General features: G+C 46.5%; 1 protein-coding gene across 8 annotated transcripts in view; it reads right to left on the bottom strand.

Annotated features, from left to right (window-relative positions):
- Positions 1–2570: 2570 nt before the first annotated feature.
- Kcnu1 (potassium calcium-activated channel subfamily U member 1) overlaps positions 2571–23297 on the bottom strand; it is an 88041-nt gene continuing 67314 nt past the window's right edge. For all 8 annotated transcript variants that reach the window (XM_059244405.1, XM_059244400.1, XM_059244404.1 and 5 more), the window contains 6 exons: positions 21240–21426; positions 19127–19204; positions 17680–17819; positions 7949–8143; positions 6037–6147; positions 2571–2989 (listed from right to left, as the gene is read on the bottom strand). In XM_059244405.1, the coding sequence (XP_059100388.1) occupies positions 2729–2989; positions 6037–6147; positions 7949–8143; positions 17680–17819; positions 19127–19204; positions 21240–21426 (972 nt within the window). In that variant the 3' untranslated portion in view covers positions 2571–2728. The remainder of the gene's footprint in view (positions 2990–6036; positions 6148–7948; positions 8144–17679; positions 17820–19126; positions 19205–21239; positions 21427–23297) is intronic.

Below are 23297 nucleotides of genomic sequence, written 5' to 3'. Positions count from 1 at the left end.
TTGCCTGTGAGTCAAGATGTAAGGACTCTCAGTTCCTTCTTGGGCACCATGTCTGCCTGCATGCGGCCTTGCTTCCTGCTGTGACGATAATGGACTAAACCTCTGAACTGTAAGTAAGCCACCCCAATGAAACGTTTTCTTTTATAAGAGTTGCCAGCTGGGCAGTGATGCCTTTAATCCCAGCACTCGAGAGACAGAGGCAGGCAGATCTCTGTGAGTTCGAGGCCAGCCTGGGCTACAGAGCAAGTTCCAAGAAAGGCTCCAAAAGCTACACAGAGAAATCCTGTCTCCAAAACAAAACAAAACAAAACAAACAAACAAACAAAAAACAAAAAAAAAGAGTTGCCATGGTCATGTTATCTCTTCACAGCAATAGAAACCCTAACTAAGACACCCATCCTAGAGCGCCCCTAAAGGGAAGGCAGGAATGGCCAGACCAGGATAAAGAACTGATTCTGGACTCAGGCTAAATGTGGTAGATTTTGGAAAATGCTTGGATGAGGAGGTCAGGGGTGCTCCAGGGCTAGACTCAGGAGGAGGATATGGGATGTGTGGTGGGTATGGAGTGGGGTGGAGGAGACGACACAAAGGGTCCTGTGGGTGGCTGCAGGTCCTGGTGGAAGCCTAGATATTGGGTACCTCGTGAGAGGAAGTGACGGAGCTAGGCTGTGCAGAAGGCTAGAAGAAGCCAGGCTGTGCCAGGGTACTGCTGGACCTGGGTTAGCTCCAGCAGGATGCAGAAAACAAGCGGAGGGGGGGGGTACTCACCAGGCTAGACCCTAGATGAGGATGTGGAAAGTCTGGGCCTGGAGCGGGGCGGTAGAGAGGGAACAAAGGGTCCTGTGGGGCGGGGGGCGTTTTAAAACTTCGTCATCTTGATTTCTAATTTAGGGGGTTGAAACATTGCCTGCTTGAAGCTACTGGTCTTCACTAGAAGCATTGTGTCCTGGTTAGGTTTTCTGGGGGGTTTGTTTTGTTTTGTCAATTTGATACAAGCTAGTCATCTGGGAAGAGAGAACCTCAACTGAGAAGATGCCTCCATCAGATGGTCTGCAGGTGAGTCTATGGGGGCATTTTCTTGATCAACGATTGTGAGACAGCCCAGCCCACTATGAGCAATGTCGCTCCTGACCAGACGGTCCTGAGAGGTATAAGAAAGCAATCAGAGTGAGCTCTGGGGAGACAGCCAGTAAGCAGCACTCCTCCATGGCCTCTGCATCAGCTCCTGCCACTAGGTTCCACCTGCCTTGAATTCCTGTCCTGACTTCCCTTCATAATGAACACAGTCCATAAGCTGAAATAAATCTTTTCTTCCCCCAGTGGCTTCTGGTCCTGCTGCTCATCACAGCAGTAGAAACCTCATTAGGATGTTATGGGATGTTGAGTGAGGCACAGGCACCTGGGGTGCTGCTGAGCTCATTCTATGGGGCAGACCAAGAACTATCCATCCTGGAAAGAAAATCCATTTAGGTAGGAGAGCGAAGTGACAGAGAAGAGCCGTGACAGAGAGACAGCTCGAGATCTGTGGTGGGGGACAGGAAAGCTGCAGCTGCTTAGAGTAAAAGGTGCAGAATCATGAGCATCCCTAAGAGAAAGGACAGTCACAGAGCCCAGGGCAGCTGGAAGGAAGTATAGACTGAGGAGGAACTTAGATGCACCAGCCACAGAGAGAAAAAAAGAACAAAAGTTATGTCATTAGAACAGAAAAACAGCTTCCATCAAGGGGCGTGAGAGGCCAGAGATGAAAGTACACCTGGGCTCTGGGTAGGACTTTTTAGTATTATTACTAAATTTTTTTCATACAATATATTTTGATCATGGTTTCCCCCTCTCAAATCCTCCCACCTCCTTACCCAAATTTATTTTCTTTATTTCTCTCTCTTTCAATAAAATAAAACACAAAAATGAAAATCAAAACAAACAACCAAAAAATCCAGTAAGACAAAAAATGCCTAAACAAAACAAGTGTCTTCCAGACACAACGGGCCTGATCGTCCTGGGCTCGCAGACTGTGACAGCACACAGAAGGCCTGCCCAGGTTCAAGCTGGGTGGGGGCCCAGTGCTCAGAGAGGGAAGTGGACACGGGCTCCCACCCCTAACGAAGAGACTATCTCTAATTTATACCCACTAGCAGAGGGATAATCAGTTTACTCCAGTGGAGTCTCACTGGGTATATGAACCGCACTGCAGGGCAGCCTCCTTGCCCAGGAGTAGTTGGCCAACACAAAATGGAGAGGACTTTTTACAGTCTCCCTAGCCTTAGCAGTCTGTAACAGCTGTAATGCCCAGGAGCAAGGAGTGGTCCTTCTGAAAGGAACTCATCCCTCCTACCTAGGTTGCCCAAATTCTGCTGACTCCTTGCTTCAGTGTGATCCCGAAATATTCATAATATTCATTTTAATAAACATCTGCCCCGTCCCAGGCAGGTACCTAGATCTCATTCATAGACCAATTAGTTCCGGTTCCCATCAGCATCTGTCCATGTGGAGGACGACTTCTTAATTCAGCTCAAAGGAACCCATTTCTTGTTCAAGGGAAAGAGGGCAATGGACTTTCCTTTAATACCATCTATCACGTTCATCTTTATTCATCACATCGGATCCAGCGGGATAAGAAGGTCCCTCCCACAGCAGCATGGGCTTGCCAGCCAGCGTGTCAGCCACTGAGCCATGGGCACAAAAACAGCATACTTCCTTCTTACTTTTCTTGACCACTGGAAGCAAACGCTTATGAAGGGTAGACTCGGGAGCTGAGGTGCTGAGACGTCTTCTCTGCCACTGTGCTGACTTTGGGGAGCTGTTCTGGGCTCTCTGGGGCCATGGCCATGACATTTGTGATGTCATCGAGAGTCTGGGCTGAGGGAACCTTTTCCAGTTTGTAAGGAATCTCTTTCGTTTTGTAACAGGTGGTGCTAAACGGGATGGCACAGAACACGAGATCTGAGGGCAGCAGGTGAAACTCATTAGCTGGCCTGGTGATCACAAACCTGTAAGGGAAGCCAGAGATAAATTCTGAGACCGCTCTTGGACAGTGCGGCTACAAGCCATGCCCCAACCAAAGATGACATTGTTCCCCCTTTCCTTCATTGGCACACTGTAACGGGAGGGGTCCTAGAGTCTGACGTTCTTCATCTCTCTACAGCACGCTCACTTTGGCATGGGATCTCAGCTCTCTGAGAGCAGTTGTTCCCATCATTTGAATGAGAGAGAAACAAGACTGTACTTGGGAGAGTCCATCCCTACTGGCTTATCTGACTCCAGGTTTGTCTGCTTTCAGTATACATGCACTAATAATACTTCCCGTTAGCACAACTGTGAGTGCTGAGGCAAACTGGGGTACAAGATGGGAAGACTGGGAACACTCGGTCCCAGGTGCAATGCCCTGGGTTCCACCCCTGGAACTGCAAACACACAAACAAAAGCCAGTGCAGTACTTGACTGGGGGAACGCTCCTTTGACCAGAGAAACCAAACAATAAGGTTTGCTTGCTACAACATGCCGGTGTCCCAGATATTTCCATATAGATTTATATCTGTCTTAACCTGATGTGTATGTCACCGAATTTTATACAGAATACAGCCTGACCAAGAATAAATGCATTTAAAAACCCAAATTTCTTTTCAGAAGAAATCTGAAAGAACACCCACAGCCTGGGCCTCCATGAGAAGACTTTCAGGAGAGCCAGACACCTCAACAAGATGTCAAGTTCGGAGCCAACCTCAGCAGGCACGAATTAGTACCCAGGACTCATGACCAACATGTAGGCAGGCTGACCTTGTGTGGCTTTCACCTGCCCTTCACTGCTCCCACAAAGGTCCCCCTGTAGATGTAACCAACCGTCTTATTAAATAAGAAACACAGAGCCGATTCAGAGAAGAAAGCCAAGAGGTCAGAGCTAAGAGCCTTACCCTTCCTGCTTCAGCTATCCTGCTTCAGCCAAGAGAGCTCAAATTCCCAAATTATGTGTAATTTTACTTTGTTAAGGTTAAAACCTTCCTTTTTGAAAAAAAAAAGGGGGGAAGTGCTGTGGGATGTATGGCAAATGTGTTGCTAATTAATCAATAAAACACTGATTGGCCGTTGGCTAGGCAGGAAGTGTAGGCGGGACAAGGAGGAGAATAAAGCTGGGAAGTGGAAGGCTGAGTCAGAGAGACACTGCCAGCCGCCACGATGAGAAACAGCTTGTGAAGATGCCGGTAAGCCACGAGCCATGTGGCAAGGTATAGATTAATAGAAATGGATTAATTTAAGCTGTAAGAACAATTAGCAAGAAGCCTGCCACGGCCATACAGTTTGTAACCAATTTAAGTCTCTGTGTTTACTTGGTCGGGTTTGAGCGGCTGTGGGACTGGCAGGTGAGAGAGATTTGTCCTGACTGTGGGCCAGGCAGGAAATCTCTAGCTACATCCCCCCTTTCTTAAGTATGCAGACACGACCTCCATCTCCTCTCTGCACAGTGTCCTCCTCCATCATCTCCTCTCTGCACAGTGTCCTCCTCCATCATCTCCTCTCTGTACAGTGTCCTCCTCCATCTCCTCTCTGCACAGTGTCCTCCTCCATCTCCTCTCTGCACAGTGTCCTCCTCCATCATCTCCTCTCTGCACAGTGTCCTCCTCCATCATCTCCTCTCTGCACAGTGTCCTCCTCCTCCATCATCTCCTCTCTGCACAGTGTCCTCCTCCATCTCCTCTCTGCACAGTGTCCTCCTCCATCATCTCCTCTCTACACAGTGTCCTCCTCCATCATCTCCTCTCTGCACAGTGTCCTCCTCCTCCATCATCTCCTCTCTGCACAGTGTCCTCCTCCTCCATCATCTCCTCTCTGCACAGTGTCCTCCTCCATCATCTCCTCTCTGCACAGCGTCCTCCTCCTCCATCTCCTCTCTGCACAGTGTCCTCCTCCATCATCTCCTCTCTGCACAGTGTCCTCCTCCTCCATCTCCTCTCTGCACAGTGTCCTCCTCCTCCATCATCTCCTCTCTGCACAGTGTCCTCCTCCATCATCTCCTCTCTGCACAGTGTCCTCCTCCTCCATCTCCTCTCTGCACAGTGTCCTCCTCCTCCATCATCTCCTCTCTGCACAGTGTCCTCCTCCTCCATCATCTCCTCTCTGCACAGTGTCCTCCTCCATCTCCTCTCTGCACAGTGTCCTCCTCCTCCATCTCCTCTCTGCACAGTGTCCTCCTCCTCCATCTCCTCTCTGCACAGTGTCCTCCTCCATCATCTCCTCTCTGCACAGCGTCCTCCATCATCTCCTGTATCTGCACTAAGAAATCTTCATGCTAAGAACCCCCACAGACAACCACCCTTACCTTACGTTGTTCATTTATCCCTTCCCTTGTTACTATAATGTTCTTCCTTCTCTTACGTCTTCCTCTCCTCCCCTTTCTCCTCACTTGAGCCCACTCTTTTGAGTAATTTTACTTGTTCTCTGCCTGGAATGGTTCCACCAACCCATTTCTCCCTGGCTTCTACCTACTTTCGTTCTGGTGACAGACAGTCCTGGCTGGAACTGCTGTTCTTGACTGTGTGCATGCATCTACCTTTCTTTTACCTTTTCCCTCTTTGATCCAGATGTTTTCTCTTTCCCACAGCTAGCAGAATGATCTCCTTTGAATAAAACTGGAGTCTGAACACAGTACACTGACGATTTAATAATACAAACCACCATGACCAGAAGGTAGCACTCATTAAACATTTCCCAGTGAATCCAGCAGGAAGCGAGGGCATCTCTCTGATGTAGACAGTGGCTTCATGATGGAGATAGGTCATAGAAGAACTCTTATTTAGAGCCTATATTTTAGTTTTCAATAGAGACAGAATCTCTGTTCTCCTTACGAGGTTCACGGGATTCTGATCACATGCTTCCTGTTGTTTAGACCCAGTCTTCCATATTCTTACATCATTATCTAGCCCCCTGCATCCTGGTACGCAAAGGCTGGTCTGGAGCTCTGGATTTGGCTTTCACTGAGACAAAGTAGCCTTGGTTCCCATGCTTACAAGATGGCTAGTACCTTTCCAGTCAGCATACTCCCCTTTTGTTTTCTAGGTTGTGTTCGCCTTCATCCATCACACGGTATAAGCCAACACATAGGATCCCATAATTATCTAATGAGCCACAGAACAGCTGTCCAAAGGTTTTTCTTGGCTGGGAAGAGAACAGAACAACAGGTGTTTGCTGAACACCTTAATCGAATGGTTTCAAGAACTTATTTGAGTTTGGTTCGCCTGCTCTCTGCTGCAGACATCTAGAAGACCTAACAGCCATTCATCTGCCTGTGGTGGCAGTGTGAAGTGGGCAGTCACCCCTTTATCACTCTGGCTTTCCCAGAAGCCTCTGGTGGGTGTAGTGTGGCGCATGTTCTTGAATGTTCTTTTCCTGTTGCTAGCTTTGGCCATTAAGAATTAATCACGGGCTGGAGAGATGGCTCAGAGGTTAAGAGCACTGACTGTTCTTCCAGAGGTCCTGAGTTCAATTCCCAGCAACCACATGATGGCTCACAACCATCTATAATAAGATCTGGTGCCCTCTTCTGGCCTGCAAGCATGCATACACTATATACATAATAAATAAATAAATCTAAAAAAAAAAAAAAAAGAATTAATCACGAGCAACAGGTTCAAAAACTCAGTTTTAGAGTAAACTTCAGGAAGTCTTAAGTATTCCTGCTCTAAAGCTCTGGTCAGCGAGGCCATAGTTCAAAGGCAGGGGCAGCTAGGTTAGATGCACCTGGAACAGCACGGTAAAGTACTGCTCAGCTCTGTGCTTCCTCTGGGCCCATCCCTCACCAGGCAAGTGCAGGTGAGAATAAATGTAGATGGTATTTGTGCCTGGAATTTGCAGGCACAGGCAGGCCATGCTCATTTGGGCAGTATATGTTGGGACATGTGCAGAGAGTGCAGAGGTCTAAAGAGCATGCTCCTTGGAAGGGGCCCCACTGATATCCACTGAAATAACACTGGACAGGTGGATGCAGCGTCACTCAAAACTAAAACAAAAAGCATAACACTGAGAAGCAGACCGTTTGTGATCAGGCTGCACTCTGGTTCCTCAATGAAGAGCTGCCACCCCACAAAGTTGCTCATGGTGTTATCTTGTTATGGGCCGCCTATATCGTGGGCCAAGACAGTGTCAGCATATTCTATGAACCAGTGACATTCTTAGACTCGGTCACCGAGTTCTGCCTGACCACAGCTAGCCTTCTAGCCTCACCAGAAGTCTTTAGCATTTCGGGTGTTGAGGTAATAATCAGAACCTGGACCACACTCCTTAGCTGGACCCCCACTGTGACATGGTTGAAACTGTGGCGGCCTCAGTAAGCCTCAGTGTCTCGATCTGTTAAGTGAAATTCGTTACTAACTCAGGTCATCCCTGGACAGATTAAACACAAGAGACGGAAGCAGACACAGAGGAGATCTAGGGCTTCTGGGAAGGCTGAGATCAAGGGGGCTGAGGTCTCCATAGGACGCCAACCTTGCTGCTGCACCGTCTCATGACAAGGCCAATGGGCAAGAGAGGCCGCATGTAGGAGAGAAGGGAGGAGCCAAGCCAATCCTTCTACAGATCCCCCACTTCCGCTAGTGATAGCTAGCCCATCACACCCCATCAGTCTTTTAATGGCTCATCCTTCAACACTGTTGCATTAGGGACTGAGTTTCTAATACAGGATCTATAGGGGACACATTCGGACAAAGTGTTGGGCCTCTCTGACAGTAAATGCAGCTTTAGCTGGAGAATGGAGAGAATTTCTTTCTTTACCTCTTGAGATTGTTGCAAAGAATAAACACAACTGATGAAAATGTACTGTGTATAGACACTGTAGCTATAACGCTGTATTGTATTCAACGTTTACTAATTATTATTTCTGTGCTAAGTGATTTATGAATTCAAGCAGCCTAGACCATTGAGACTCAGAGAGTTAAGGAAGTAGGAAATAAAGTAGACTCACCTTAATGTCTGAGAGAATGGTTTTGTCTAAAGAGAGAAGCCCCAGCTTACACCGTGCCCTCCCAGAGAGGACTGTGGCACAGCCTTCATGGAAACCATAGTGCTTCTCCTTAACCAGACATTGTTCCATCTGAGAGCTGATACCTCCTGTCACCAGCATCTGAAGTAATTCCAGGACATGATAGTTGTAGAAGGCCTGAAAAGCAAAAGCAAGCCATGTGTGAAATCAGAAGGGCCGGCACATGAATGGTGGAGGTGTTGGGACGTGGAGATTTCATAGGCATCACCATTTGATGGGGCTCATGGTGCAGGACACGGCTTTTCATTGTCACTGTGGAAATCGAGGGCAAGTTGGCAGTTTGGGTAGAGAGCTGGGCTGGTCAAAGCAAGGAGAAAAAAATCAGTGAGGCGGGTCTAGTTCCTACAGTGCAGACGCTGGAAAGTGAATACTGGTGCTGATCTCCAGAGCCCTCTCCCTCCATAAGTGAGCAGAGTAGTGTGTCAAGTCACAATCCTCAAGGATCTTCAATGCACATTTTAAAATGTATACATAATTAATGAGATCAATTTTTCCTTGAGGTCACACTGACATTTCTGTCATCTATTCTTGAGTTTTGTAAGAGTTGCCTTGGTCATGGGGGGTGGGGCGTCTCATCATGGGGATGTGAATTTACTTACATTCCTTTGAATAATGGCCTCTTTAAAGCCATGTAGTGATGTCACACAGAAACACATGGGGTTCCCATAGTTCTTTTCACCACAGTAGCAGTGATAGGTGTCAGATACATAAGCAGAGTTTTGGAATCTTTGGTGTCTTAGTCGCTGTTCTGCTGCTGTGACAAGACCCCATGACCAAGGCAACTCTTATAAAAGAAAGCATTCATTTGGGGGCTGGCTTACAGTTGCAGAGGTTAGTTCATCATCATCATGGTGGGGAGGATGGTGATACACGGCAGACATGGTGCTGGAGAAGTTGCTCAGAGTTCTACATCCTGAACCATAGGCAGAGAGAGAGAGACTCTGGGCTTGGCAGGGGCTTTTGAAACCTCAAAACCCACCCCCAGTGACACACTTCCTCCAACAAGGCCACACCTACGAATCCTTTGAATCCTTTCAAATAGTGCCACTCCCTGGTGACTAAACATTCCAACATTTGGGATTGTGAGAGCCATTCTTAGTCAAAGCAGACATTTGGCATCCAGGTGAAATCAAAAGAGGGAATGGCGACAAGTTCTCACACAGAAACAAGCTGGAGTCTAGACAATCTGAAGTGTCTCCCTAAACTCCCTCTCCAGAATGACGGCCACAACCTTTCTTATGTAGTAGGTTTTCTCAAGCTGACAGAACATATATTTTCTAAGAGTTTTATTTATTATTTACTTTTCAGGTTGATAGGACAAAGGAATGGATTCTGTAATGGCATCTGAGTATATATGTGTCTTTATATTTTCTTCCCAGTCCTCCCCTCTCCACCGTCCTCCCCATGCTCCTCTGCCATCCAGCTGGTTTCCTTTATTCCCCCAGTTAGTCCTCACTTTCCTATTACATATATTCTATTGCCTTGTATATTCCCACCTCCCTTAATATCACACTCCCCTCTCATGACCCCCTAGTTTCATGACCTAAACACACACACACACACACACACACACACACACACACACACGTACACACAACACAACACAAATATGCACATGTACACACACAAATACGCACACAGAGATATTATACACATATATGTATATAAAATTTTGGATTCTGCACACAAAAGAAACATGGAGTTTGTCTTTCTGCATTTGCCTTATCCCATTTAACATAGTGATTTGTGGGTGCATACCTTGTCCTGTGACTGTCATGGCTTCATTTTTTCTATGGCTGCAAACAATTCCATTGTGCTTATGTGCCACATTTATATTATAATAATGAATACTATTCATTATTCATACGTCGATGGATAGCTGGCTGGTTGTATTTCTCAACTGTTGTGAACAGTGCAGCTATAAATATCAATGTATAAGTACTTCTGCAGTATGATGGCTTGGAGCCTTTTGGATATATGCCTAGGAGTTAGTTGGGTCACATAACACTTCTATTTTAATTTTTTTTTTTACTTAAAAATATCAATTTTAGAAGAGGGTCAATTTTTAAAGAATATTTACCACTTTTTTCTTAAAATTGATTTAAAAAAAGAATGCCAATTCTAACTGTATATAAGTTCCTTAAGATGTATAGTCTTTGGGTCTGGAAATGGCATGTGATGTTTTTATTTGCAAGTTTTTTTAATAAGAAAGTTCATTAAATTTTTTCTGTGTGTACATATGTGTAAAAAGTGCATGCCCACATGGGTGCTGGTCCATGCTCCTGTGTGGGAATGTGGAGGCTAAAGGGAGAAACTGGGTGTATGCCTCCTGTCACTCTGGCCTTTACTACTTTGAAGGCAGGATCTCTCACTGCCCCTGGAGCTTACATTACTTTGGGTAGGCTGGCAGCCAGCAAAACCTAGCAACTCTGTCTCCATCCCCACCAGGCGTGCACGGGTCCACACTCAGCCTGTTCTGTAGACCCATCCCCACCAGGCGTGCACGGGTCCACACTCAGCCTGTTCTGTAGGTCCACCCCCACCAGGCGTGCACGGGTCCACACTCAGCCTGTTCTGTAGACCCATCCCCACCAGGCGTGCACGGGTCCACACTCAGCCTGTTCTGTAGGTCCATCCCCACCAGGCGTGCACAGGTCCACACTCAGCCTGTTCTGTAGGTCCACCCCCACCAGGTGTGCACAGGTCCACACTCAGCCTGTTCTGTAGGTCCATCCCCACAAGGCAGGCATGCACGGGTCCACACTCAGCCTGTTCTGTAGGTCCATCCCCACCAGGCAGGTGTGCACGGGTCCACACTCAGCCTGTTCTGTAGGTCCATCCCTACCAGGCGTGCACGGGTCCACACTTAGCCTGTTCTGTAGGTCCATCCCCACCAGGCAGGCGTGCACGGGTCCACACTCAGCCTGTTCTGTAGGTCCATCCCCACCAGGCAGGCGTGCACGGGTCCACACTCAGCCTGTTCTGTAGGTCCATCCCCACCAGGCAGGTGTGCACGGGTCCACACACAGCCTGTTCTGTAGGTCCATCCCCACCAGGCAGGCGTGCACGGGTCCACACTCAGCCTGTTCTGTAGGTCCATCCCCACCAGGCAGGCGTGCACGGGTCCACACTCAGCCTGTTCTGTAGGTCCATCCCCACCAGGCAGGCGTGCACGGGTCCACACTCAGCCTGTTCTGTAGATGCTGAAATCTAAACTCTGGGCTCCACACTTGCACAAGTACTCAGAACCATCGAGTCATTGCCCAGCCAGAGTTTTAGATTTGGGGGAGTCTGCACCCCGATTTCCAGGGTGTCTGCAGAAGTTTACTTTCCTACAGCCGTGGACAGGGTCCGTCATTCCCTGCATCCTGGCCAGCCTTGGCCTCATTGGTTCGGATGGCCATTCTGCCTGGGGTGAGAGAAGCCCGAAGCAGTTGACTCTTCATTTCCTGGTGGCTGAGGATTTTAGAATTGTTGGTGATGCTCTCCACTGTACTTTCCATTTGATTTTTTTCCCTTCCCACCCTTTGGTTTTTCTTCAAAAACGTCACTTTTCTTACTAAACTTGCTCTCACCTGGCTGACTTTGTTCATCTTTCTGACTCTCTTGTCCAGCCCGCTGGCTCCGTTCTCACTTCTGCTTCCCCGTCAAGGGCCTGGGGTTGGATCCATCTGCTGCCTGTGTCCTCCTCCGGGTCACTGACCTGGTCCTCACCTGGGGTTTTACCTATTTGAATGTCTGAGCAGTTGATGAACTCTGATGTTTCAGAGGCTCCATGCTGCCTTGCCCTCCTGCGTCCAGTGGCCGTTGGCACATCTTTTGGTTCCGATGCCTTTCTTGTTTGTGTGGATCTTCCCACTGAACAGCCTTCCCTGGAAAGCTCAGCTTCAGCACGGGGCAGCAAGAAGGAAACAGCTCTGCAGCACTACGTCAGCTCCCACAAGACAGACACACACTGGATCATTTATGACGCGCTAGTGTATCACCACAACCGAAAATAGCAAAACTGCTGTAGAGTGTGGTATGAAGTTAAAAAGCATCTGGGGCAAGTGTAGAAACAGTAAATGGAGCAGAAGAAAAGCCACTTTAAAAACACAAAAGGAGAAAGAAGAAGGAGAGTGGAGAAGAATGGCATGAAGGAGAAAAAAAGGAAAGAACACGGGATTGGGGAAAAAGTAGAAAGCTAAATAAAAAGAATTTTCAATGGTGAAAAAGTTTCAGAAACAAAACTAGACAAATAGAAGAAGGAGATAAAAATAGAAACAGAGTATTTTAAAAGACAAAGATGTCAAGATACTTTTAAATGTAGACAGAAAAGCCGGGCGGTGGTGGCACACAACTTTAATCCCAGCACTCGGGAGGCAGAGGCAGGTGGATCTCTGTGAGGTCCAGGACAGCCAGGACTGTTTCACAGAGAAACCCTGTCTTGAAACAAACCAGAAAAAAAAAAAAAAATAGAGAGACAGGAGGTGAAAAAACATGGAGGTCACAGAATACAAAAGGAAACTCAGGAAAATAATAAGTGTCCCCCAAATAGAAACTTGCATAAACAAGATTAGATGAATACATAAAGCAAAAATATAAATAACTGAAAAATAGAGCCGGGTGGTGGTGGTGGTGGTGGTGGTGCACGCCTTTAATCCCAGCACTCGGGAGGCAGAGCCAGGCGGATCTCTGTGAGTTCAAGGCCAGCCTGGTCTACAGAGCGAGATCCAGAACAGGCACCAAAACTACACAGAGAAACCCTGTCTCAAAAAACCAAAATAAATAAATGTAAATTAATTAATTAATAACTGAAAACAGTGCTGTAAAAATCGTGTTAACCATGTGGGAAAACAAAGGACTCGTGTGAGGGATAAAAAGATGAGGTGCTGAGGCGGTTACTTTCTGGGTCCTTGAACACTAGAGACTCCCATGCATGGGGAGGTCAGTGAACATGTGGCCTCCTTCTCTTCAGGTCTGTGCTGCTTACATATCTACTGTCCAGCTCCTCTGTCTTCCTGTGACTGGTTTCCTCCTTTGCTTATCAGCGGCCTCTGCTGGCCGCACTCTGCTTTGCAGTCTGTGTGCTGGGCAGTTTCTCACTTCCCTGACCCAGATTTTATCATCTGGGCAAGCTGCTTTAGCTGGCAATGTCTCCCAAGTGTGTTGGGAACACAGGAAGCAACCAACAGCCACTGGTAATGATACAGGCAGAGGAACTGCCTCTGTGCTTTCAAGGGCTCTTTCTGGAGGGATAGTACTGTATCATCTACACTCTTGGAGCTTCAGAGTTCTTAGGCTCTACAGCAGTGGACAAGCACATGGCTTCAGAATTTGATCCACCTGCTGACATCATGCTGATAACCATGAAAAGTCCAGGGTAATTCTCAGTTGGTGAGATCTGTTTCCAGCCCTAACTGTAGGGCTACTTTCCTAGTGTAATACTTTATAGCCAAGAGAAGACTCAGCATTAGCCAAGAAGCTACAGAAAGAAAATGAAGATATAATTACTGAAACATAAACTACACCTAAGAACACTGCGGGAGCCCACAAAAGCTTCCTAGTGAGATCTCAGCTTGCTTTACACAGCAGGGCTGCATTAGGGGATGGCTTGACCACAGGCGTGGTCACCAGGTGTCTGGGATGGTCTGCCCTTGGCTGTGCTGGGGGGAGGTCTTTTGTTCCACCCCTTGACATTCCTTTAAAAGCCCTTTAGAAGAGACAGAAGGGGCTGTGAGTTTTGACCCAGGCCCTCCCAAGGCTGTCCTATGTTTCTGCCCCTCTCCCTCTACATTTCTATCTACATATTCCTCGTTTCTCCCTACTCAAGAGTACCCTGGGGATAAAAAGAACACTAACAGCCCCAAACCAACAAAATGACAGCAACCAATATAAACGTATTTCAATATTAATGGCCTCAATCCCCAGTCAAAAGACACAGGTTAGTTGAATGAATTAAGAAAAAAAAATCCATCATTTTGTTGTCTACAGGAACCTCATCTTTATGAATAGGCATCACCTTAGAGTGGAAAGATGGAAAAAAAGTTTTCCAAGAATGGGACCAGAAAATGAGTAAGAGATTAAACAATTCATTACTGAAGAATGGATCAAAGAAGAAACTAAGAAATTAAAAATTCTTGGTAAATGAAAACAATACAGCAATACCTTTGGAACACATTAAAAGTAGTTCTAAGAGTGAAATTTATAATTCTAAGTACATATCTTGGTTAGGGTTTTTATTGCTGTGAAGAGACACCATGACCACAGCAACTCATAAGGAAAACATTTGAGGGGGCTCACTTACAGTTTCAGAGGTTCAGTCAATTATCATCATGGTGGGGAGCACGGCACACAGACGTGGTGCTGGAGAAAGAGCTGAGAGTCCTACATCTTGCAGGAAACAGGAAGTCAACTGAGACACTGGGTTGTATCCTGAGCATAGGAAACCTCAAAGCCCACCCCCGCAGTGACACACTTCCTCCAACAAGGCCATACCCACTCCAACAAAGCCCTATCTCCTAATAGTGCCATTCCCTATGAGATTATGGGGGCCAATTATATTCAAACTACTATAGTACAATTAAAAATAAAAATGAGTACAAATATATCATTTGATGGTACAACTCAAGAATATGGAAAAACAAGAACAAAACAAACCCAAATCCAGTAGATGGGGGAAAAAATAATAAAAACCAGAGCAGCTACTAATGAAACAGAAATAATACAAAGAATCAATTAATCCAAAAGCTACATTTTTTGTTTTGTTTTGTTTTACCCCGGAGACAGAGTTTCTCTGTGTAGTTTTGGTGCCTGTCCTGGATCTTGCTCTGCAGACCAGGCTGGCCTCGAACTCACAGAGATCCTCCTGGCTCTGCCTCCCGAGTGCTGGGATTAAAGGCATGTGCCATCACACCTTGTAGCTAGAGTTTTCCTGCCTGGCCCACAGTCAGGACAAATCTCTCTCACCTGCCAGTCCCCCAGCCGCTCAAACCCGACCAAGTAAACACAGATACTTATATTGGTTACAAACTGTATGGCCGTGGCAGGCTTCTTGCTAACTGTTCTTACAGCTTAAATTAATCCATTTCCATTCATCTATACCTTGCCATGTGGCTCGTGGCTTACCGACATCTTCTCATGCTGTTTCTCATCGTGGAGGCTGGCAGTGTCTCTCTGACTCAGCCTTCCACTTCCCAGCTTTATTCTCCTCCTTGTCCCGCCTATACTTCCTGCCTGGCCAATGGCCAATCAGTGTTTTATTTATTGACCAATCAGCAACACATTTGACATACAGACCATCCCACAGCAACACCTGGCTGCAAAAGCTCCTTTTTAGAAGGTAAACAAGATTGACAGAGCATTAGCCCGAAGAAAGAAGGAAAGAAAGAAAGAAAGAGAGAGAGAGAGAGAGAGAGAGAGAGAGAGAGAGAGAGAGAGAGAGAAGAAAGAAAGAAAGAAAGAAAGAAAGAGGGGAAGTAGTTGAACGACTGAAACCTGTAACAGTAAGAAGACTGAAATAGTAATAAAGAGCCTTCCGACTGAAGAAGCCCAGGACCAGATGGATTCACAGGAGGATTCTACCAAACCTTCAAAGGAGAGCTACAACTAGTACTTCTTAAATTATTAAAAAGAAGAGAAGAGGAAGAAAGCACCCCTAAATCCCTTCTGTGAAGGCAGTATCAACACCCTAATACCAAAACAGGTACAGACACAAAAAAAAAAAAAAGTAAAAATACAGGCCAATATCCCTGATGAACAGAGATACAAAAATTCTCAATAAAATACTTTAAAAAACTGAATACAGGCATAGAAAGATCATCCACCACAACTGAGCTGGCTTTGTCCCAGAGATGGAGGTCAACAGACCCAAGTCAATCAATATAATAAATCATATAAATGGCCCTAAAGACAAAAATCATGGGTTGGGGATTTAGCTCAGTGGTAGAGTGCTTGCCTAGCAAGCACAAGGCCCTGGGTTCGATCCTCAGCTCAAAAAAAAAGGGAAGACAAAAATCACATGATAATTTCAATCGACGCAGAACATTCAATATGCCTTCATGACAAAAAGCGTCCTGGGGAATGGGATTGGAGGAAACTTACCTAAACTTAATCAAGGATATATATATATGACAAACACAGGCAACATTACCCTGAATGGAGGAAAAACAAAGTAATATCATTACAATTAAGAACAAGACGGGACTGTCCAGTATCCAGACTCCTTTTCAGTACAATGCCTGGACCACCAGCTAGGGTAATAGGACAAAAAAAAACGGAAAATAAAGGGATACAAATGGAGAATACCGTCAAATTATCCCTCTTTGCAGATAACAGGATAGTATACAAAACGAATTCCAAAAATTCCACCACGGGGCTGGAGAGACGGCTCAGCGGTTAAGAACAATGGCTGTTCTTGCAGAGGACCTGGGTTCAATCGCCAGCACCCACATGGTGGCTCACACCCATCTGTTACTCCAGTCCCAAGGGATCCAACACCCTCTTGTGCCTTCTGAGGGACTGCACTTACACACACACACACACACACACACACACACAGAAATAAATAAAATTTTAAAAAAGATTTAATAGCTGGAAGAGAAGGCACCAGGTGGGTGTTTAGTGGTTCGAGATCCAAACTCACCTCCTTAGCATAAAGATGTCTTCTGCATTGATACTCCATTACTGCTCACGCCCTTATCCATTTAACCAAGACACAGTCCTAAGTTAAACATGTAGTACTAAGGGATCTTAGGGGTTAGTTGATGGCTAGTGTTGCTTTTGACCTCATGTGCTGAACACTTCTATAGGACACACTTTTGTGGCCTTGTCTCTTTCCCATAGACCTCACCATGGGCTTTAGAATATTTATTCTTAGGTTTTTGTTTTTGTTTTTTTTATAAATTGGAACCCCTTCCCCCAAGCCCCATATTTTCCTCTCCTCCGGCCCTTGCCCTTGTGACCCATGTTCAAGTCGGTCTCCACTGTATCCTGCACAGTGCCCAGCACAGTATAGGCGTTCGCTCTTTCAGAATGGATTCTACTTCAGAGAACCCTGTGATGGATGCCAAGGATCTACTTATGGCTAAAGAACTACTGAACCATCACCGGGCACTTCAAATGGATCCCAAGAGAGGCGCAATGCAGAGAGAGATCTGGCTTAGATCTGAGCAAACCTCCTGCTCCTACCCAAGGCGCAGCCTTTCCCCTTGGAAGTCCTGGGTCCCCTTACGGTGATTTCTACATGAACTTTTGGGGTGACCTACTGAGCTCTAACACTTGGTCTGCCCAGATGAATTCCAAGATCTATGTTTGGTACCCATCCTCCCAGCCATCTAGGACCCCCGAGCCAAGACTGCAAGATTGTAATCTGAAAAATTTGAAAAGACGAAATAATGACTGTGAAGTTGCCTTTTTGAAAATTCATAAGAGGTTAGAGCCAGGTGGCAGTGGCGCACGCCTTTAATCCCAGTACTCGGGAGGCAGAGGCAGGCGATCTCTGTGAGTTCGAGGCCAGCCTGGGCTACAGAGTGAGATCCAAAACTACACAGAGAAACCCTGTCTTGAAAAAGAGAGAGAGAGAGAGAGAGAGAGAGAGAGAGAGTTTAGAACCGTGAGCAGTGGCCTCTCCGTGAGGGGCTGGCTCAAGGGGACTCTGACTCAGCTGCACCTACCGTGGCCAGAAGAGAATCCAAGAAGTTGCCTGAGAAGACAGTGCCCGTGGAGAAGGAAGTGCTGAGATGCAGGCTAGTCCCTTTGAGTGCCCCGTCTAGTCCTCCGATCTGCTCAATAAAGTGGATGTTGGAGGGATTCTCTGTAAGACAAGATGAAAAGGCAAGGCCAGCGCACACGGGAGAATCAGAGACGGCTGCCCGCAGGCCTCAGCTCAGTCCTCTCTGGCCCAGCGAAGCTCTATGGTGGAGTGTGCCCCAGCAACGTTCCTTTGTGTCTCTCTGTGGTAGCCCAATCAGTAAAGTGCTTGACATACAGGCGGGAAGAGCCATTTGAGCCTAGAATTTATGTTTAAAAAAAGGGGCACCATGGGGCTGGAGAGATGGCTCAGCAGTTAATAGCACTGGCTGTTCTTCCAGAGGACCCGGGTTCACGTTCCAGCACCCACATGGTGGCTCACAACTGTCTGGAATTCCAGTTCCAGGGGATCCCACACTCTCTTTTGGCCTCTGTGAACACCAGACATGCGTGTGATACACAGACATGCAGGCAAAACACCCATACACATAAATTAAAATAATAACAATAAATAAAACAAGGAGAAGCTGGGCCTGGTGATTCATGCTTATGTCCCAGTGCTGGGGAGATAGAGGCAGATGGGCCCCTGGGGCTCTCTGGCCAGCCATACTAGCTCATTTCCTTTCTCAAAAAACAAAGTGGGGTCTAGAGAGATGGCCCAGTGGGTAAAGACACCTGCTGCCAACCTTGATGACCGAGTTTGATCCCTGGGACCCATGTGGTGAAAGGAGAGAACCACCTGCCCCATGGTGTCCTCTAACCTATTCATACACACACCATAAGACTTTGTCTGAATTCTGCTGGGTCATTTAAACCAGAGGCCTCCAAATTCCTCCCCACTCTCCCACAGGTTGCATATGCTATACCAAAGCCAGACCGAGGCTCGCATTTTAGCCTGACCCTTTCCAGCAAAGAAGAGCAAAGACTGAGGGTCCGGCAGGTGACTTGTTAGTTAATGTGGCAGTGGGTGTCTGTCTCCAGAAGGTCTTTGGCTGAACAAAGCCTGTGGTCCCTGCCGGGTGGTAGAACATACCTCGTCACCTCCCCACCCCTTGAATTTACCATCCCTCTACTTATACACTTAATTGTTACATCCTGGGAGTCAGAGACGGTTAAAGAGAAGAAACAAGATCTGCATTAAGTTTTCAGCCATCTAAGCAAGTAGACTGACAGGTGCCGGTTCAGTTGCTTGGAACAGACTTCAGTGGACAATGTCTCCATCTGGGTAGAAGCCCAGTGGGCATCCAGACAGCACCAAAAGGTTTCTGGGCCCCATTCTGGTTCCCTGGTCCTCTGACTGTGGATTCTAGAAAGAACTTGAGGTGCCATAAAAATCTCTCCCTTGAATATTCCGCTTCTAAGGCAACTTACTCAGTTCAGTGAGAATGGGGATCTGCTGGTATCTTCTCTTCCCTTCATGTTTACTAAAGGTGGGTACAGCCTTGGCTTCTACAGACAACGAAGAGAGGATAAGAACAAATAAACAGCTCGCAAACCTTGGTTGGATATACAGTAACACTATGTAACCCAGTGATTTAGCTCAGCAAAGTTACTTTCTGGTCCAAAGCCCAAATTCTCTCTATATTTAGAAAAAAGTCGACTATAATTTTCCCTTGGTATCTCCAGGGAGTGGAGTCCCTGTAAGTATCAATCCTTGGAAGCTCAAGCCTTTTCCTGGAAAATGCCAATTATTTGCATATCTCTGGTGCCCATTCTCTCAAATACCTTAACCTAACTTCAGATGGCCGCTAATCCCTACTACAGTGTAAATGGCTATAATAATGTTTACACAATAGCAATGTAAGGTCTGTAAATGTTTAGATGTTTAATATAGATGCCTTTTCCCTGGAATACCTTCTGTCTGTGGTTGGGGATAAATCCACAGATACAGAACCCACAGTTCAGAGGGTCAACTGTATTCAGTCTCTACTCTTTTTGAAAGGGATGGTACATGGTGTGTGTGTGTGTGTGTGTGTGTGTGTGTGTGTGACAAAAGTCTCCGACTAGTAAGGTATTAGTGTTTGAGTAATATCTCAGCCACATTAATATACTTATATTACTTCTAGGAAGCTATTACTGAGTTGACGCTGTCACTTCAGGTGTGCTTCTGGAGACCCCACAATGGGCTTCTGGCCCCTAATACTATCTGCCACTTCAAGATCCTCTGGAGGATACTGCTGTGTCTCCTTTCCGCTCCTCAGAGCCAAGCGGCACCTGTCTCTGAGAACCCTGCCTTTACCTGGAATGCCTTGGGATACTGTAAAGACTACTCTTTGATGTGGAGGAGGTAGCCATCAGAGTCCTGCACTGTCTAGAGTTGTCAACCTGTTCCCCACGCAATACGGCATGACCGGCAACCCTTCAAGCTTCCCACAGACATGCCCAGGAAGTCTGGTGCTCTTATGGATCCTTTGGAGAGTCCTCACTTCCGTCCCCACAACCCCAACCTCCCGGGATGAATCTCTACGGAAAGGTTAGGCTGGCTTCCTATGTGAGCTTATCAGGATGTCAAGATGCCGAAGATTTCCCGACCCTGTAAAAGGCTCACCAGACATGAGGGGCAAGCTTCCTCAATCTCAGTCCTGTGGACCTTTAGTGTGCGGCTGCCCTGGGTACTCAAAGAGTTTAACAAACAGCATGGATGACCTAACCAAGAGACGGCAGCAGCCCTCCAGTTATGACAACCAAAACTGTCGCCACTGACCTGGGGAAACCCAAAGGAGGCTGTCCACCATCAACTGGTGCATTATGGGCCAACCTCCAGCCCTGATATAGAAACTAATACATCACAGAAAATAGGCATCTTTTTCGCTGAATTAATAAAAGGTGGTTAATCACTAGCTATTAAAAACAAAAACATTTGACTGAGTGTGGTGGGTACACATTTAACCTCAGCCAGCACTCAGGAAGCAGAGGTAAGTAGATCTCTGTGAGTTTAAGGCCAGCGTGGTCTATAGAGTGCATTCCAGGACACAGTGAGACCCTGCCTCAAAAAAAAAAAAAAAAAAAAAAAAACAAAACAAAAAAAAACCAGAATAAAAAATTTTAAATCTTTCTATCCTATAAAGAAAGTTAAGGTTTTAAAACAATAACTGAATAACATCCTTAGTTTCTATGCTTTCCAATATTATATTAACAGCAAAAATAATGCCTCTTACATTTCAGTGCTTTTTTTCTTAAAACAGGAAACCAGCACATATGAATTCTACCTTGAAGATGGATATGGTTTTCATATGACTTAGAATTCCAGAGGAGATAACTGGGTTACTCCTACCATAATATTGTCAGAGTCAGAAAATCTGTGACTTCTGTCCCAATTATCCTCCTCCTCCTCCTCCTCCTCCTCCTCCTCCTCCTCCTCCTCCTCCTCCTTCTCCTCCTCCTCCCCCTTCTTCATCTTCATAGAAAAGTTGCTCAGGGAGGACTGAATTATCTTTCCTTACCCCACCCTCCCTAGGCTCTTCCCCTCGGGAGTCGTTCTGACCTAGCTCTGAAGGCCTCTGGGTAGGGCCGCTGACCCGCAGGGATTGGATGTTGAGGGTGGCCATGATGGTCTCGGTGTCCACCAGAATCTGGCTGCTCGGTGGCTTGGATGGGGCGGCTAGGACAGCACACATGGAGCACTGCTCTATGTTGACTGCGTGCAGATCTCCAGTGTAGAGTGCGGATCCCTAAGGAGAGAAGTCCACGTTGTGAAGGCGTTGTCAGAAGGGCATCTCGGAGGTCACGGTTCACGGTGGCGGGTCTTTGTGGGTGATGCAGGGTTTCAGCTAAAGCCTCCCCAATGGCTTGTCTTTAAAACTTAGTTTCCAGATGTCTGATACACTGTCCTGATCAACAGTTAATATCTCCTATGAACTGATGTCACAGACCTCTCTCAGAGGACAAGTTTGGATGAGACAAAGGGGAATGATGGGGAGCAAAAATCCATTTTCACAACCCAAGTAAGAGAAAAGGAAGCAAAAGGGGACCACAGTGATGAAAAAGTCAAAGAGAGGAGGCATCATGGAGCTGAAGGTCAATTCTACACCTCTCACCCTTGCTAGATGGCCATCCCGCTTGTATTCTCCAAATAGCCAGGAATGGAGGTCCACCTTTAGGAAGCTTGGGATCTGTCTTAGCATTTCTATTGCTGTGATAAAACACCATGACCAAAAGCAACTTGGGGAGGAAAGGGTTTATTTGACTTACACTTCTACATCACATTTCATCATAGAAGGAAGTCAGCGTAGGAACTCAAGTAGGGCAGGAACCCAGAGGCAGGAACTGAAGCAGAGGCCATGGAGGAGTGCTTCCTACTAGCTTACTCCTCAAGGCTGTGTGACCTGCTTTTTACAGCCCCCAGGGCCACCAGCCCAGTAGTGGCACCACCTACAGTGACTTGGGCCTTCCCATATCAATTATCAATGAAGAAAATGTACCACAGGCCAAATTGGTGGGGGCATTTTCTCAGTTGAGGTTCCCTCTTCCCAAACGACTCTGGCTTATGTAAACCATTACCTTTCCTTTCTTGTTCATCCCCACAATCTCCTATTAGTATTAATATCAGAACATAAAACATAAATAATTTTTAAAGTCTCACAGTCTTTAAAACTTTCAGTCTCTTTAAAAACATCCATCATTTCTATCAATGTTCAAAGCCTCTTCAAAATATATAAAGTCTTTCTAAACTATCCCAGGTCTCTTAACCATGGGATCCTATAATATAAAAAATAAGTTAAATATTCTCTTACTCCAAGAAGAATCAGGACATAGAATCAGATCAAAGTAAAACGAAGTCCAACGGTATATGGACTTCTAGGATTCAATCACAATCTTCCAGGCTCTAAGGGCTTCCAACAGTACACATAGCTCATCTCATGTCTCAGGCCAGCTCTACCCCATAGCTGACACTGTACTTGGTGGTCGTCCCAGGTAATGGAATTCCCACTCCGGGATTTCCTGCTGCAACTGGGCTCGACTTTCACCAACAGCCTCTCACAGGCTCTCTTCAGGGACTCTACCCCTGCTACATGGTGCGAAGCCTCAACTTTCTCTCTGACTCCTTTAACCCGGAGACTTCTGCTTTCAACTGAGGCTTCACCTTTACCAACGGCCTCTACCGGCCTCTCACATTGTCAGGTCTCAGCCACTCTCCATGACTCCTTGATGCCTCCAAATTAGTGCCATGAAGGGGACACTCTTACACATTACCAAGTTCAGCTGCCAGCATAAGGTACAGCCTTGGCCTCCTCAGGACCCACAGCTTCCATGTACTGAGCTTGAGGAAATCCTCCCAGATTTATGATGCTCAGTGATGCTGGTCTTTTCTTAGTCACCTCCAGCAAATCAGCATCCATTGTCGTAATAAAGCAAATGTTTCACCTTAGTGGTTCTGGTCCCTTCTTAACCACAGCCAACTCTTCAGCCCGGCTGAGCAGAACCACAAATTCTTAAAGCTCAAGATACGGAACAGCACGGACAGTCTTCGATGGACCCTCCAGCTTCCTTCTGAAACCCCATGAGCCTCCACTGTCTGCACCGCTCTCAGGGTTATCTTCAA

This window comes from Peromyscus eremicus, chromosome 17 (assembly GCF_949786415.1).
Source record: "Peromyscus eremicus chromosome 17, PerEre_H2_v1, whole genome shotgun sequence".
Lineage (NCBI taxonomy): Eukaryota > Metazoa > Chordata > Mammalia > Rodentia > Cricetidae > Peromyscus > Peromyscus eremicus.
The sequence above is the reverse complement of the archived record's forward strand: the minus strand, read 5'-3'. Positions and strand labels throughout refer to the sequence as shown.